General features: G+C 35.0%; 1 protein-coding gene and 1 non-coding gene across 2 annotated transcripts in view; one reads left to right on the forward strand and one right to left on the reverse strand.

The window, feature by feature from the left end:
- Nucleotides 1-336: 336 nt before the first annotated feature.
- Nucleotides 337-443, reverse strand: LOC115293028. The gene has a single exon (XR_003909301.1). It is a non-coding gene; the product is annotated as a U6 spliceosomal RNA (small nuclear RNA).
- A 7,718-nt stretch (nucleotides 444-8,161) lies between these two features.
- Nucleotides 8,162-16,319, forward strand: part of SAMSN1 (SAM domain, SH3 domain and nuclear localization signals 1) — a 48,778-nt gene continuing 40,620 nt past the window's right edge. Inside the window, exon 1 of the mRNA XM_029939134.1 lies at nucleotides 8,162-8,303. Within this exon, the coding sequence (XP_029794994.1) occupies nucleotides 8,247-8,303 (57 nt within the window). The 5' untranslated portion in view covers nucleotides 8,162-8,246. The remainder of the gene's footprint in view (nucleotides 8,304-16,319) is intronic.

The raw sequence follows: 16,319 nt of genomic DNA on the forward strand, positions 1-16,319 counted from the left end.
TTCCACATTGTTGAATGACAGTTGATTTTATTAATTTTTACTGCTGTATGAAAAATAAAAAGAACAGAATGTTATAAAAAGAACAATCAGAAAAAACTTCTGCAAAATAAAATATTACAGCCAAAAATATTTATTAGATCATTGGTAGAAAAAGTAATGGAATTTCCTAGAAAGTAAAATAAAAGAACAAAACAAAAAGTAGAAAACAGAGAAATATGAAAGAATATGCGTATTAATACAGGATATTTAACATTGGGTTAATTAGATTACCAGAAAGAGAACAAAGAGAGAGAGATGAAGAACTTAGTAAAGAAACACAGACCAGAAGGTGTGTGTTTCCATTTGGAATGTGTCATGAATTTGCGTGTCACCCTTGTACATGGGCCATGCTAATCTTTTCTGTATCATTCCAATTTTAGTACACTTGCTGCTGAAGTGAGCATGTGTGTTTCCATTTTGAAAGAACCATTGAGTGAACAGTATGGGGATGAAAAAATAACCCATATCAAGGCATATGATATGAAATTTTAGGACATACTCAGCCTAAAGGGGAAATACAGATAGAGACAGAGAATCCATATACAGTAAACCAGGAATCACAATGGCATTAGATTTTTCAGTAACAACTCTGGAGATTAGAGGACAATGTAGAGGCCTTCTAAATTCTATGGAAAAATAAGGGTAGAATTCTATTGCAGGTCAAAATAGCATCCACATGTGAGGGTCTACAAGGACCTAGAACACTGCCATTTAGGAGGTATGTTTTAGCAAATGAAAAAATAGAAAAGTACAATGATGTAAGACTCAGGCCACAGAGTATCCAAATCAAGAGAGAATGGAGAAGTTCCATTACAGCCTTAGCCCTGTATATTTAGAGAATAACAAGACCCTTTGGAACAAAGAAAAAAAACAAACCTGAAATGTTTGAACATTTGAAATTATGAAAGTATGATGCCTATATTTAAATATTCAAAACTTATCAGTTGATAGATTTGTTGGGGTATTTATCTGGGATATATTAACAATTATACACAGGGAACCAATTATTGAAAAAAAAAGTAATCATGAGCTCTAGAAATGGACAAAAATATTAAGCATAAAGCACTAAACACAATTTGAGTTAGCTATAGACAATATAAAATAATAATGACAAATGATTTTTAAGATTTTTTAAAAAGTTTTTAATTTATTTTTGAGAGACAGTGTGAGCAGGGGAGGGTCAGAGAGAGGGAGACACAGAATCTGAAGCAGGCTCCAGGCTCTGAGCTAGCTGTCAGCACAGGGCATGATGCGAAGCTCAAACCCAAGAACCATGAGATCATGACCTGAACTGATGCTCAACCAATTGAGCCACCCAGGCGCCCCTAATGCCTAACGATTTAACTAAATAATTATAAGGGAGTTGAAAAGTGAAAAGAGTAAAAAATCCTCAAGGATAAAAATGGGAATCAACAGGTAATGTTTAATACTCAAGAAAGTTTGGGCCTATCCTGGAAAATCATGAATCTAAATAATGAAAAAAATGATTTTAATACTAGAGAGAGTCAGGACTTCTGGGGGGTAGAAATGGAAGCTTTTGTTTTTTTAAGTTTAGGGTAATCATTTTAATTTTTACAAAACTTAAAATGATATTTAGATGTGTTGAAGGGAGAAGTATTATAGGAATGTGAAAATAATGGCCATAATTTGCCTGTGACCTTGAGGCAAGCAAAAACTGGTCAAATTAAGAGTCAAAGATTAAGAAAATAATGCATAAACTTTAGAAACATAAATTTGGGAGCTATAGCTCCTGATCAAGGAGTAAATAGAATGTGCTCCTGGCAGTATCTTCACAAATAGTATCAGTTTATAGATGAAAAGTATCAAAAGCCATCATGAGGTACTTCAGAACATAGGGAATTCCATAAAGTGTGGACGAGTCTAATTTGTACTCCTACCCTGATTTTTATAAGTGTGAAATTATTATTAAAGATAGTATTGAGGGGCTCCTAGCTCTTCTTTGACTCACAGCAAGGTAGCTTGGGTTGGAGAAAGAAAATGAAGTGGTAGCAGGTATCCCTGTGGTGCTGAGTCTTAATGAAAGAAGGTTCTAGAGGAGGCACCAAAATGGCTCAGTGAATTGGGTGTCCAACTTCAGTTCAGGTCATATCTCATGGTTTCTTAGTTAGAGGTCTGTGTCAAGTTCTGTGCTGACAGCTCAGCGCCTGGAGCCTGCTTTGGATTCTGTGTGTCCCTGTCTCTCGGCTCTCCCTCCTGCCCCCGTTCATGCTCTTTCTCTCTCAAAAATAAATAAACATTTAAAAAAACTTAAAAGGTTCTAGATGGGTTGCACATTTACTGATTTCAAATTATCTTATACATGTAACAATTGAAACACTGTCTCCCACTCAGTATTACCTTCTTCCCATCCTTTACCAATTGGAACCTAGCCCCCAAGGAAATCACTGCCATTTTATAGCCGGTCTTTAAATATGCCAGTGCATAACTATGATAGATAATTACGGTTATGAGCTGAGGCTTTGAATTAAATCCTGATTCCACCACTTTCAGCTAGGCAAAATGGACACCATATCTAACTTCACCTGGAAGTTGAGGATGACAACATTAGACCAGGATATGGAGGTTTCCTGAGGAGTTCATGGAAAATATGACTGAGGTATTCAGGATAATGGTAGCCTAATCACTCAAAATTGATACTCATTATTATTAACTTTGAAACTAAGATTACTTTGTAAGTATTATAACTTTTTTAAAATTTTTTTTAAAAATGTTTTATTTATTTTTGAGAGAGACAGACAGAATGAACAGGGGAGGGTCAGAGAGAGAGGAAGACACAGAATCTGAAGACCGGCTCCAGGGTCTGAGCTGTCAGCACAGAGCCTGATACGGGGCTCGAACCCACGAACTGTGAGATCATGACCTGAGCCGAGGCTGGATGCTCAACCGACTCAGCCACCCAGACACCCAAGTAACTTTGAATCATAAATAGATGAAATTTTATTTTATCATTACTTATGGCAACTACTTAGAAAGTATATATTTATAATTTATTGAATAATCTGAATAATTTGCACCTATTCTGAACCTAGTTTCCCTAATTGTTTTTGTCACTTTGGAACTGGTGCACCTCACTGTTTGTTTACTAAGTCTTCTCTTACATTGTTTTCCAACATCTTGCCATGCACCGATATGATCTAAGAAGTTCTTTGTCTTTTTCAAGACAATTTCTTACTGTATGATTCTTTACATTCCCCATTCATCTTAGATCATCAGTCCTTTTTATTTATCTCAAGTCTCTATCTCTTCTACAACTAAGATAATGAGATAAGATTCTCAACTGTCATGTGGGAAATTTAAAATATGAAATAATGTTGTAGGCCCAGGCTCTCTCTCAAGAGGCTTCCCAAGATCTCTGAGACCTGACCAGCAGCTCTCCTGTCTCAGAAGGGTAATGTCTGAGCATACCAAGAGTGGATCCTTTTTTGGAATATACTCTCATCAACCACCATAGCAATTCATTCATTTTTAGTAAGAAATGCAAGTGCAGTGTTTTAGGTATTTGATGTCCGTATGAACAATGCATGTGCCTCCTTTGACAGTCCTACCCAAGGAACTCAATCATCATTTAAAGGTTACTCATTGAGCTTAAAATCAAAACAAAATAAAGAGAAATAGAAAAAATATGTTTACTGAAATTCAGCTAAAATTGTTTGATGCATCCATCTCCACATGATGTATTATCTTGTGAGAAAATTAAGATACTTGAGGTTTACTGAAGCTCTCTTTCTTGAACCCAGTGGCTTGAGTGGATACTACCATATATTTGCCTCTGTTACACTTTTTTCTTTATGTGGGGCAAAACGAATTAAGATTTCCTCCCACCTTCTAAGTGGTTTGGCCATCACCCACATCACTGTTAATGAAGGTATAGAGCTCTGTAATAAAACTCAGGCAAGGAATTGTATCACAAGAAGAAACTAATAGTAAAGTATTAATTTCTCATATAGATTTCTATGAGTTCTTGGAAGAAAATTAATCCTTGGGATAAATATGCTTAATTTCAGGCCTCACTGAGAAAAACAAAGCCCTATAACTTCTTAATACCTCCTGTTAGTAGGATAAGAATTTTCTCTTCTTCCATTATCTCCTCAAAAATTCTTCTTCATTCCATAAAGCAGGTCACTTGGCAAAGCAGAAAAGCCACTGTAAGGCTTTTCAATTAGGAAGACACTAGAAGGGATTTCAAGAGTTTAGGGAAGGGGGTGGGTCCCTTACATAAAAGGGTTAGGAAATAGGGGCTCCAGAGACAAAATGGGTAAATGACCTCTGAGGGCTAGAAAATGTAAAAGATTCACAAAGAATCTACCATTCCCCCCAACTGCCTCCCAGCTTCATCCCCACAGTAGGTCTGAGGGGAATATCCATACCACCATTTCTCTATAAACCCCCAAGTGTAAGGAAGGAGGTGTTTCATCCATCATATTGTAAGAAAAGGCTAGATATCTGGAGGGTGCAACCCCAATATGTTGTATATGTCTGTATGACTTTGAAACTACCAACCGAATTATTTAGCAAAGAACCGCAAGAACATCAGATCGATAATGTGCATTTGCTTCAAGAAGTCCTGTGTAGAGTCAGGGCTTGCATAATGCCTAGGATCTCCACTTCTAGCAAGCAATAAGCATGCAAGAGCAGAGCAGCCCCACTGGGCTTCCTTCTATAAATTTTCCTTCCCCATTCTATAGAGAGAAACCTGCTCCGAGGAGCCAGAAAGAGAAGCAGAACTATCAAATTCAAGTTGTTTTTATGATTGACTCCTTCTCTTCTTTATCATAAGTGCCTAAAGTCTGTAGATATAAATGAAATACATTTTTATAAGGATTTTTATCTTGCATTAAACTGAACTAGACATGGTATAGACATATAGACATGGTCTATAAGGATTTTTTTCCCTATATGAATTTTATCTTACATTAAATATTAATTTCAGAGTTGTACTTAATGATAACAATCTCGCTTCTCCTATTTTTCACATTCTGGGAAGATGTTTCTCTGTTGTCCTCTTCCAACAATAGATTTCAGGTATTGTCAGGAATGTTTTAGGTTATAGTTATTGAAACAGCTTTTGGTCACAGTTGCCCCAGTGACCACGGAAGCATTAGATCTACTGTGACCAAGTCCACATGCTGGAGGTGTGCACATTAAGCGGGTATGGGAATTATAGTTCCATTTAAAAATATTTAAAAACTGCCCGTCCATTGAATAAATATATGTATCTTTGAAGAATAGACTAGGATTAATCCAAACATTACTAATTTCAGTCTTCAACTTGATGACAGGGAGCAAAGAGATGGAGGTCATCAGGCAACCAAGCTATCAGAATAAAAGACATCAAATCACATTTTGGTTTACCTATATTTTTCTGATTTGAATTTAATAATTCATGCTGTAGCAATCCACCAATAAATATTTGTTGAACTGCTGAAACAACTCTATTGGCTCACTTTGTTTTCCCATAAGATCTACAAGCTAATAACTGTCACTTGATTGCAATTTCTCTAAAATTTTGACAACCCCTATGACGCAGAAATAGTAACTAATATATATGTCACAAAGTCCCAACCTTGTTTCATCCTCCCTAGGTTCTAAGACCATTAAGGTAATTTGTAAGAAAAAAAGCCACCCAGACTGCTGTTTCGCAATTTTCCTGCTTCAGAACATGTCTTAAGCAACATGTGGCTTAGTGGTTTAATCATGACAGCGAGTTAGATGTTCTCAATACTGACTCTTTACCCCATTCTTGTTTCACCTTTGACTTTTGAATTTGCTGGGTCACTCATCAAATATCTTGGTGGGCCCAGAATTCCAAATCATAGTAGATAATTGAAAAAAAAAATTGCTACCTTACCACCGGAGATATTTTGAGAACCAAGTTGTTTAAAAGACTGTGATAGGACTTGAGATATTTTTAATCTCCAGAAAACTTTTTTTTTTCCCTGAGTAGTAGAGAAGGTTAGAAAATTGCTTCTCAGGTCACCTAGGCGGCTCAGTTGGTTAGGCATCTAACTCTAGATTTCAGCTTAGGTCATGATCTCCTGGCTCATGAGTTCAAGTCCCACATAAGCTCCATGCTGAAAGTGTGGAGCCGGCTTGAGATTCTCTCTCCCCCTCTCTCTCTGCCCCTCCTCAGCTCATTCTCTCTCTCCCTCTCTCTCCCTCTCTCTCTCTCTCTCACAAAATAAATCAATAAACTTTTTTTAAAAAAGAAAATTGCTTCCCCCATCTCAAATTCTGAAGGAAAATATTTCATTTTACTTACATTTTAAAATATTTCTGATAGTGTTAATGATGATAAAGTGCCTAGAGATCATAAATTGTACTTTTATCAAATTGCTTGAGTGTAACACTTTTTAAAACTGCATATAGTCTAGCTCGTGTATGTCACCATGAATGTGAGTGTTCTCTATTCTTTAGTTATCACTGTTGAAGTATAATATGAAATCTCATACTTCTTTAAGATCCACAAACATTTCTTGACATAAAACATTACTTAAATGCTAAGTCATATGATAAGTATGCTTTTTATTGGTATTTGCTTTTATTCTCACTAAAACTCTACTACTGTAGAAAGTGACAATATTATTATTCTCATATTGTTGATTGAAATCCACAACTGAATTAAATTTCTATTCACAGGTAAAAAGAGTGAGGCACAGAGAGTGCAAATGGTTCAGTTAGGAAATATATTTTTATGACTTTCAATTCCTGAAAAGATGAAATGAAAATATACTTAGGTCATTGCCTTAACCTAAGCCATACTTCTAGGGAATTACCCAACCTCATAGTCCTCAGTGTTATTTTGAAAATGCTGGTCTGATAATTCCTAAAGATAGAATTTTGTTCTTAATACTTTGTAGAAGAAGCATATTAATCATAATCTTAAGTGTATTTCTTTAATTCTATTATAGAACATAATTTTAAGCTAATCAAGAGGCATGATATACTGTCAAATAGCACACAACGTTTAATATAATATTTGTTAAATGGTTAGTGAAATTTGAATCCTTAGAACTGGGCCTCAGGGAAGAAGGACTCAGAGATATGAGGGGAGACTGAGAAATAGAGTCAGTTGATTTTTACCCAGAGAAGCCACTCATTAAGAATATGGCACCACTGCTTTTCAACCCAGGGGTTTTATAAATGGAAATCTAGGTTGAATTTAACAAGACTGTTTTAACAGAACTGGAATTTTAGACATTCCACAAGGCTCCCTTTGGTAAACCCCTCATTAACAAGAAAACTTGAACTGCTTGCTTTTACTTTCTGGGTATTTTGGTTTTGACATTATAATAAAAATGTTATACCCTTTAATTTGATGAGAAAAGTCTTTCTAAGCCACTTTAGCTCTATTCCAGGCATATTAAACTGAGACACTGGATGCTTCATTTGAGGGTACCATTGACCCATTGGACCATCACTGGAATAGCAGTTATCAGGATATGGCATTGCTGTTTGTAGCAGAAAGGCATCTGGTTAATTCAGGGTTCTGTTTAATTGATTTTCATATGAATTGGGGCTTTCCAGTGTAGTAATGTGTTTTAAAAGTAACAATATGCAAAATCAACTAATTCTGAAGTCATATTCCTATTTTTATTTATTTTAATTTTATCCACGCTCTACTTTTAAGTTTATGCATACACACTTTCAGTAGGATTAGTATTGCATGAAGTCTAATTTATTTCGTCTTATAGCAAAGTTTACTTAGAAGTATAAAACTGACTATCCTGAGTATTCTCTTCATTTTTTAATATTAAAATGCCCACTTCTCTAATTTTATTTCAGATAAAATAAATATTTCAGATAAAAAATTTGGTTCAGATATTGTCCTCCCTGTATCCACAGAATGTGTTATAGATTATTATTTTCATATAAATTTTAAAACTGTTTATTTTGAATCCTTATGGCCTTATGATAACTATAGTCATGTCAAAGTGTGAGATTTAGGAATTGACCTCATAGACTATAGCAAATATAGAACATTAAACAGTTACCAAAGATTACCGTTAAAAAAACAAAAACCAAATCTTCCATGTAGTTGTGAAGTCATATCCTGACCAAAAGAGGAAGTGGCAGATCACTGGGCTCAGACTTATCTGCTGTACATCATAAGCGTCACACTGCTCACAGCCTTCAGTTGTTTCTGTGACAACAGAAAGTGCACTCACTTGGAGTAGTCTGAATTCAAAATGCTGAAGAGAAAACCATCCAATGCCTCAGAGAAGGAGAAGCATCAAAAACCAAAGGTAAGGTAACTATACATAGTTAACTAAAACCAAACCATTTAATAGAACACACACACACACACACACACACACACATTGTTCTTAGCTGTGAGTCATAAATTAATTCAACCCTAGGCTCCAATGCCTCATGGCAAGTGTGAAAAACAATGAGTTGCAAACTTAGAGGTTAAATAATCCCTGACAATTATTGTTTTTGTAATTTTACCTTATAGTATATATTTGATCATTTACATTTGTAACTGAAGTTTGAGCTCAGATCCAACTTCATGGAAATCAAATGGTGGTCTCTGAAAGGTTTATACTATGAAATATTCTTGAACATTTTTAATGACTATGAATTTGTCAATTTCTATTCAACTGAATGCATTTTATCCCTTATGTGTTCAGCTCTCATATTACTTTTAATTATGAGAAGATTGTAAATAGAGATAATTTGGCTGAGCATTTGATTTTTTATTTTTTTGTATTAAAATAGGATAGCTTGTTGAAAAGATTATTTTTCCACTCTTGCTTGAATTAACATTATACTAGAGAGTGGATGGGGTTATATTATAGGAAGCATCAAAACCCATATATTGATAGATTTGTCCAATTGGTTCTATTTGGAATGTTATGCTATTCTTTGTCTTGACAATAATTGCCATTTCAAAAAACAGTACAGCATGTGATAGCAACGTTTAGATTCTATTGTAGAACTCTAAATTAGTTTCATTAATAACATGAAAGAAACCATGAAAAACACTGTCAAAGGTTTTCTCCAGTAGTTTACATTTCTTGAGTTCCTTAGATAAATAATATTTTTAATTTATTTGTGAGTGAACTATAGCTGAGTTCAGATGTCTTTTTAAAGGACTGACTTATTATCTATTATTGGTCTCTATGTGCTTGGCACTTGTTCTGAGAGAAAGGAATTGGAAATTAATTGTGAACTTCTGAGTTGATGTGGCATTGAACAGGGGTCAATATTTTATAAGTCTTTGCAAGTTACTATACAACCTGTCTGAAGGAAACTAATAAATAAATGATCTCCAATCTTTAAAAATAAGTCAGGCATCTTCAGTTAAAAATACAGCTGGATAATATATCATTATTTCTATATATTTCCCCTAATATAATAAAAATTCAAAAGCATGTTTCCTAAAGAGTAAAACAAATTCTAAAAGTATCACTTACTTTTATATTTAAGATTAATCTTATATAGAAGTTACTCAATTAAATGCAACTAATATTGAGTTGACAATAGTAGGTTCTAGAGGAATTATAAAAGTTAATATGAATCGGTACTTTTCCTTTAAGTTTTTAAAATCTGAAGTTACAGGATCTCACAAGGACTGCATTACTATCATAATTATGTCACTGAACTATTTATAAAGTAATAATTTAGTCTATCATCATAGTTTGCCTTAATTGCAGAAACTATTGAAATATAAGGGGTATTTTTCATTTTACTGACTTTAAATATTTACAAAAATATATTTGATAAAATATATCTGGGAATACAAAATATCACAGAGAGTAGTCACATTGGAGACATATTAACTTCTGTTGTGAATGAAGTTCCATTTTCTTTAGATGAGAGATTTCACCCCATACAAATTTAAAGAGATATGTGAGAGTATATGTACAAGTGTGTTCTTCATACATTTCAGGTCAAAAAAAGTCTTTCCTTTTATATTGTTGTGATATTTTGCTAATTATTGTAATTACGTCATAGAAACAACTCTTTAATTCACATGTATTTCTTTTACTGGATAAGTTTTGTGTATTTTATGGAAAACCATAAGAATCCCTAAGTAGAAATGGGTGTCATGATGATCTCTACAAATAAATGGCTAATAGATGAAGAGTGCAAATTCCTTCATCTACCAGAAGGGATCAGAGATCTGTGTCTGGAAAAATAGAATAGAACCGCCAAGAAAGCAGTCTGAAATATAGGTAATAACCTTCTATGCTAATTAACTACATACCAAACAATAGCTCTCATCTCCTGCACTATACTTTTTCAGAGTGTCTGAGAGAAATTCATTTGCTTTGTATTGTGAATGGTAAAGTAGACAAAGAACAATAGCACTGAAAGTGAGGAAACTGTTATTGCAACATCTAGTTCATATTAACTCCTGTGGGTTATAGTTCAGGTAACCTAGCACCCAATTCAAATGGTTCCCTCAAATAAAAATTAAGAAACTCTTCACTTGAAAAGGAAATCAATGGAGAAGGACTTTGTTATTAGTATTTTTAAATAGGTCCTACAATTTTGAGAAAGATTGAAACATGTAGAAATAGATTTTATAAATCTATATATGTAATACTTTATTATTTTCCTAAATTCAGAAGACTTACCAATATATGTGTCCATGAATCAGAAAAAAATGAAAACCACATTAATATTCAGTTTTACCATCTTTAATTTTATCATTAATGTGTCATCTTTTTCACCCTTTATTCCTGTTATCTCCAGTTTTGGTCTGAGATCTTTCCTTCAGATAACTCACAAATAGGACCAACAGTATTCATAGTTGTTATAGGAGATTCATAGCAGAGGTTAAGAGAGTAAGACCAGAGATACTTTGAAAAGGAAACTTGAAAAGCCTCGGAGAGTTATGACAAAAGAAACTATGTATACTGGAATGTTAATAAATCCCAACAAGATTATTTGTATTTCAGAACTCTCTATGGTGGATATAGGCAAATTAAAGATTAAAACAAAAATTTGATGAATAGTGGTTAAGTATTCTACATTTAGATTAATCATTGAAAACTAGCCTTGCTTAACAAACATGCAAGGTACTGTACTTTCCTCTTTGAAATTTGTTTTCACCTTCTCATCACTAACACTCAGTACAAATAGTGATTTTTTTTAAACTGGAGCCTATATAAGATTTGGAGTAGATAAGATATAATCTCATTACACTCTATAAATGCATAACTGTAGAACATAACTTTCTGTGATTGTTTTTCCAGCTGAAATGTTTTATTTTAGTTTTTCATATTTATTGTGAGTATATTATATACTAGTTGCTGTGGTTCTCAGCTTTTTGCACACTAATTTATTTAATATTTCTAACAGGTCTGTGAAAGAATCATTCTTATTTAGCTGCACAGATAAGAAGGCATAGAGAAGGTTAATTAACTTGAGCAGGGACACATACTCAGATGAAAAATAAAACTGTGTGATATGGAATACATATGTCAATTTCCAATACTCCTGTTCTTAATTATTATGCTGCTATTATGAGCATAGGAACTGTAGATATTTCTTCTATTTCTGTCTTAATTACCAGCTACATTTTATGGAAACCAGGGAGAACATATGTTTAAGAGTCTCTGTAAGTTGGAAAGGGATTTAGAGATCATCCGTTTCTGTCTCTGATTAGGTACAAGACTTCCACCAACAAAATCCCTTCAGGTGTCCACTCAAATCTCAATGCTTAGAATTGTAAAACAACAATAACTTTTAAAATATTCAAATGCTCAAATTGTCAAACAAATAATGACCTGATACTTAGATAAATATAACCACGTATCTCCCTTCTGCACCTAGCATAGCACCTTCGATGTAGTCGGCCCTAATAAATATTTGTAAAGTGAGCAGTCTCGAGTCTACCCTATGTATCCTGGTTCAAGTATACTCTTTAGTGCAGTGTACTTTCATTATTCTTGGTACTAAGTCTGCTAGCGTGTACATAAGAAAGGTGTGTGTGTGTGTGTGTGTGTGTGTGTGTGTGTGTGTGTGTATAAATGCAACTGTAATTTATTTTCAAGTTTTCTTTAAGGACTCCAATACAGCAAATGCTATGGGAGACTCTCTAGAGAGGCCACTGTTACATAACCATGGACCTTTGTTCCAGGTCAGAGAATATGGTAGAAACTTGAAAAACAGGAAAGGCATAGATAAATGAAACTTTGCAACTGTAATTAGAACAACTTGGCCTTTATTCATCTGGGATTAATGATATATTAATAAAATTTAACTGAGTATTTTTTTAAATAAAGAAGATTCAAATACCACTGTTATTTTAAAGGGAAACACTGGAATAATGGCAGTTCTGGAAATAGCCCTTTTTTAACCATATTTTTAAATCTAAAGTACATACTAAATGAGACACCATTAGTGTCACAGATGCTAATTTTCACTAGCAATGACTGAAGTGGCATTCTTTCCCATTTGCATTTGATCCTAGCAATGATGAGAGGTGATGAGTTGATTATGAGCTGTTTTCACTGCACTGCCCGCTGTGCGAATTTATGCTCCTAGACAAGGATGACACATAGTTGTGGCATTAAAGAGCTTTCTTCATTGCTTTTCCTATCAAGACTGCTAAGATCCATTTAACTCTTATCTAACCAGGTATAAGAAAAGGGAAGAACTGTTTATATGTACAGGTGTTTACTTTAGGCCAGGGACTTACACAAGGGGTTTATGGAATTCTTCTCCCAATTTACAGGAAAGAAAACAGTCCTGCAGATATGAAATATTTCACTCAAGGTATCATTGTTAGTAAAAAAAAATTTTTTTCAAGACTATATAGGGCAGCTTTTCTTCTTCTAAACCTGTGGATTTCCTGCCATTACTTCTTTTTGCTTCTTCATCTGGTATATAATTTTAGACTTTAACTTAGATGAATTCAGTTGAATGTTTTGGCTTTTCAAACAATGTAATCCTAAATAAGGTATGTGATATACAATGTAGGTAATGTTTTAAATTCACCTTTCCCATTTAAAAATGATGGGTGTAAATAAGTGTGTTTTTTTGTTTTTTGGTGGAGGTTTTTTTGCCTTTGGTTATTATTCCTCTCCACACCCCCCAAAGTCTCTCAAAAGATGCTCTAATTATGTATTTAGTTAGTATTTATGTCACATTTATTTTCTAGGAAATAGTTAAAATAGATTATGATCCAAAACTAAAACAAAATAAGTCAGGTGAAAATGGAGTAGAAATCATGTTAGAAGGTATCACAGGGCCACTAAGGCTGAGTTGAACATGGATCTAAGTGTTTGGTGCTTGGTGTGTTCATACAGAATAGCAGCTTTGACATTCTATAAGTTTGTTAGAAGTGCTGATTCTCTGTCCTACTCCAAACCTATTAAATCAGAATATATAATGTAACAGGATACCTAGTAATACTGTGAGCACTTCAGAGTTTGGAAATGATATTCACATCAATGGTTCTCAACCCAGGTTGCATATTTGAATCACTGGAGAACTTTATGAAATACTAATGATTGGATTCTGTCTTCAAATATTTTGGTTACCTAATATAGAATGTGCCTGGGAATCAAGAATGTTTAGTTACCCCATCTGGAGACATTTTTCTACTAATCTTTTCAAAAGACTTAGAAGGTAATGTATTAACAGCTTAGTGGGGTTATTTTGTCTTTTGGGTTTCAGACACACTGAAAGATTTGGACGTAGTAGGGAGAGACCTGTTAGGAGGCTTTACAGAAACTAGGCAAGAGTTGGTGATGGCTCAGACGAGGGGAGCAGCAGGTGGATGGTTGAGAAGATGCTGAATTTGAGATATATTTGTACACATTGCATCCATTTGGATATGCACAGAAACTTATCCACACACCATGTGCTCAAAAGATGCTAAGCAGAAAGGTTGCCACTGCTCTCTCCTATTCTGACTTCCATCTGGTGCCCACAATCTTAGGAGAAATGCCCATATTTCCCTGTGATCGCCACCAGAAATTTATCCCAAAATTTATGTGCCACTTCTCCAAATTTTCTGTCTCTTTCTTCAAAATACAATCTTCTCTTTATTTCATCATGTTTAATTGAAAGAGTTCAACAATTTTTCCTTGAAAACTTTTCTCCAAAGCACTAATTCATTCTAGCATTTTCCCATTTTTTAGGATATGAATCTATAATCAACTTGTGTTGCAAGCAAGTAGCAAAAAATTGGGGGCCAACTAGGTTGGCTACCCTTGGAGAAAAAGAGTGTCCAGACAGCATACAGAAAGTTCAGGAGACAAATGGCTGAGAGAATGACAGAAGTGTAGCCTCCCTTTCTTTGGGAATTTAGATATAATATCACATAGCAAGAGCAACAAGTCACCACTCTGACTCTCAAAGCACTGGATTTGTTACAAATCAGCTGAATGAGACACATCTCTTTAATCTTTCCTTGCCTTGCTTTGGAGACAAATGGCTTCATTATTCCTAAAAATTGTATTTTTTTCCCTAATGGAATTAAGTCCATACTCTACATATCTAAGTTTCCAAATTTAGCATTACCAAACTGATTCATTTCTCTTCTTTTCTAGTGTTAAGGATTTAGGTGAACTTTTAGAAACAAGACATTCATAATTAGCTTCTTAGAGAACAAAAATGTCCTACATTAAGAATTGATTAATAAGAATAGAAGAGGTTTTTAAGCTGTCTTTAGTGGTAGACGAAGTAATTCTTCTCTACATAGAGAGGGCCATTTGTCAACACAGCTGGCTATGTCTCCTTTCTCCCCTCACATGATGAGCTTAGAAGTTTTCATCTCGCCTGTTGTAGTTTGCTAGGGTGGCCATAACAAAATACCACAGGCTGAGTGGCTTCAAAATAGAAACGTATTGTCTCACAACTCTGGAGGTTGAAAGTCCAAGAACAAGGTGTCTGCAAGTTCGGCTTCCTCTGAGAGTCATGATGGAAGGATCTACTCCCCAGGCCTCTCACTGGCTTGCAGATAGCCACGCCCTGCTCCTCTCCATTTGTTCATCCCTCTGTCCATGTACATCCCTGGTGTCTCTATGAATCCAAATCTCATCTGCTCATAAGGATGCCAGGACGATTGGATCAGGGCCTACCAGAAGAGCCTTATTTTTACTTAATTTTCTTTGTAAAGGTCCTATCTCCAAATGCAGTCACATTCTGAGGTACTAGGGATTAGGTCTGGAACATACGAATTTGGGGAAAATCAAAATTCCATTCACAACATAGTCCATAAAGTTCTACTAATTAAAAGTGAGGATTTGATATTCAGCTGCTTCCTTCCTTCCAATTGCCTTAGATCCCTCTTCACTTCCAATTGACCAGTATCCTCATTCAGCCAGCCCCACTGACCTCACTACAGTGGCTCCCTTTTACCCATACTCTCCAGTCTTTTTCCTTGTTCTTTCCTTCCATCCAAACTTACCTCTGCATCATTCCACAAAGCCTCTATTAAGAATCATTTGAAAACTAATAAAAGTAAGACATCTGCTCTACCCCTTTGGCCAGTGGCCTTCTGGCTACGTATTAATTCATCTCTCCAGCTAGACAGTTAAGCCTTCAGCAAAGCCGGCACTAATTAGCCCACAGCAATGTGTTAGAGAACATTCTGGCAGAGCAGTAGGGAACATGAACTAAAGTCATAGAAGGGGTGCCTGGGTAGTTAGTTGGTTAAGCGTCCAACTTCAGCTCAAGTCATGATCTTGCAATCTGTGAGTTTGAGCCCCACGTTGGGCTCTGTGCCAATAGCCCAGAGCCTGGACCTGCTTTGGATTCTGTGTCTCCCTCTCTGTCTGCCCCTACCCCACTCATGCTCTGTCTCTCTCTTTCAAAAGTAAATAAACATTAAATAAAGTCATATAGACTTGTTTTGGAGGTCCTAGTTTTACATTTCCTAACCAGGGGACGTTGAACGTTTTATTGAACCCCTTTTGAGTTTCCATGTGCTCCGTGTATATTAAAGCATGTCATATCTGATTGATGTGAGAATTTAATTAATTACAATATGCACATTTTTGAGCACATAGTACATGTTTCATTAATAATCTCACCCTCTGTCCTGTTTTCACAGTGCTTGTTACACACCTCTGTTGTTTTTCTTAACTGTTATTAAGAGTTTATCCCACTATGCTCTCCCAACCAGAGTCACCGTCAAGAACAAGGGATGTATATTATGCATATTTGCATCCCTGGAGTTTTTGTTGGGGATCAAGGGGAACTAAACTTAGTCTGTCTGACTTTCAGACTCCATGTGCTTCCTATGATAGTTTAGCTACAACCAAGAAGTCTTGTAACATAGAACATAGTTGTAATAT

The sequence above is a fragment of the Suricata suricatta genome, chromosome 5 (assembly GCF_006229205.1).
Source record: "Suricata suricatta isolate VVHF042 chromosome 5, meerkat_22Aug2017_6uvM2_HiC, whole genome shotgun sequence".
In the NCBI taxonomy this organism is placed as follows: domain Eukaryota; kingdom Metazoa; phylum Chordata; class Mammalia; order Carnivora; family Herpestidae; genus Suricata; species Suricata suricatta.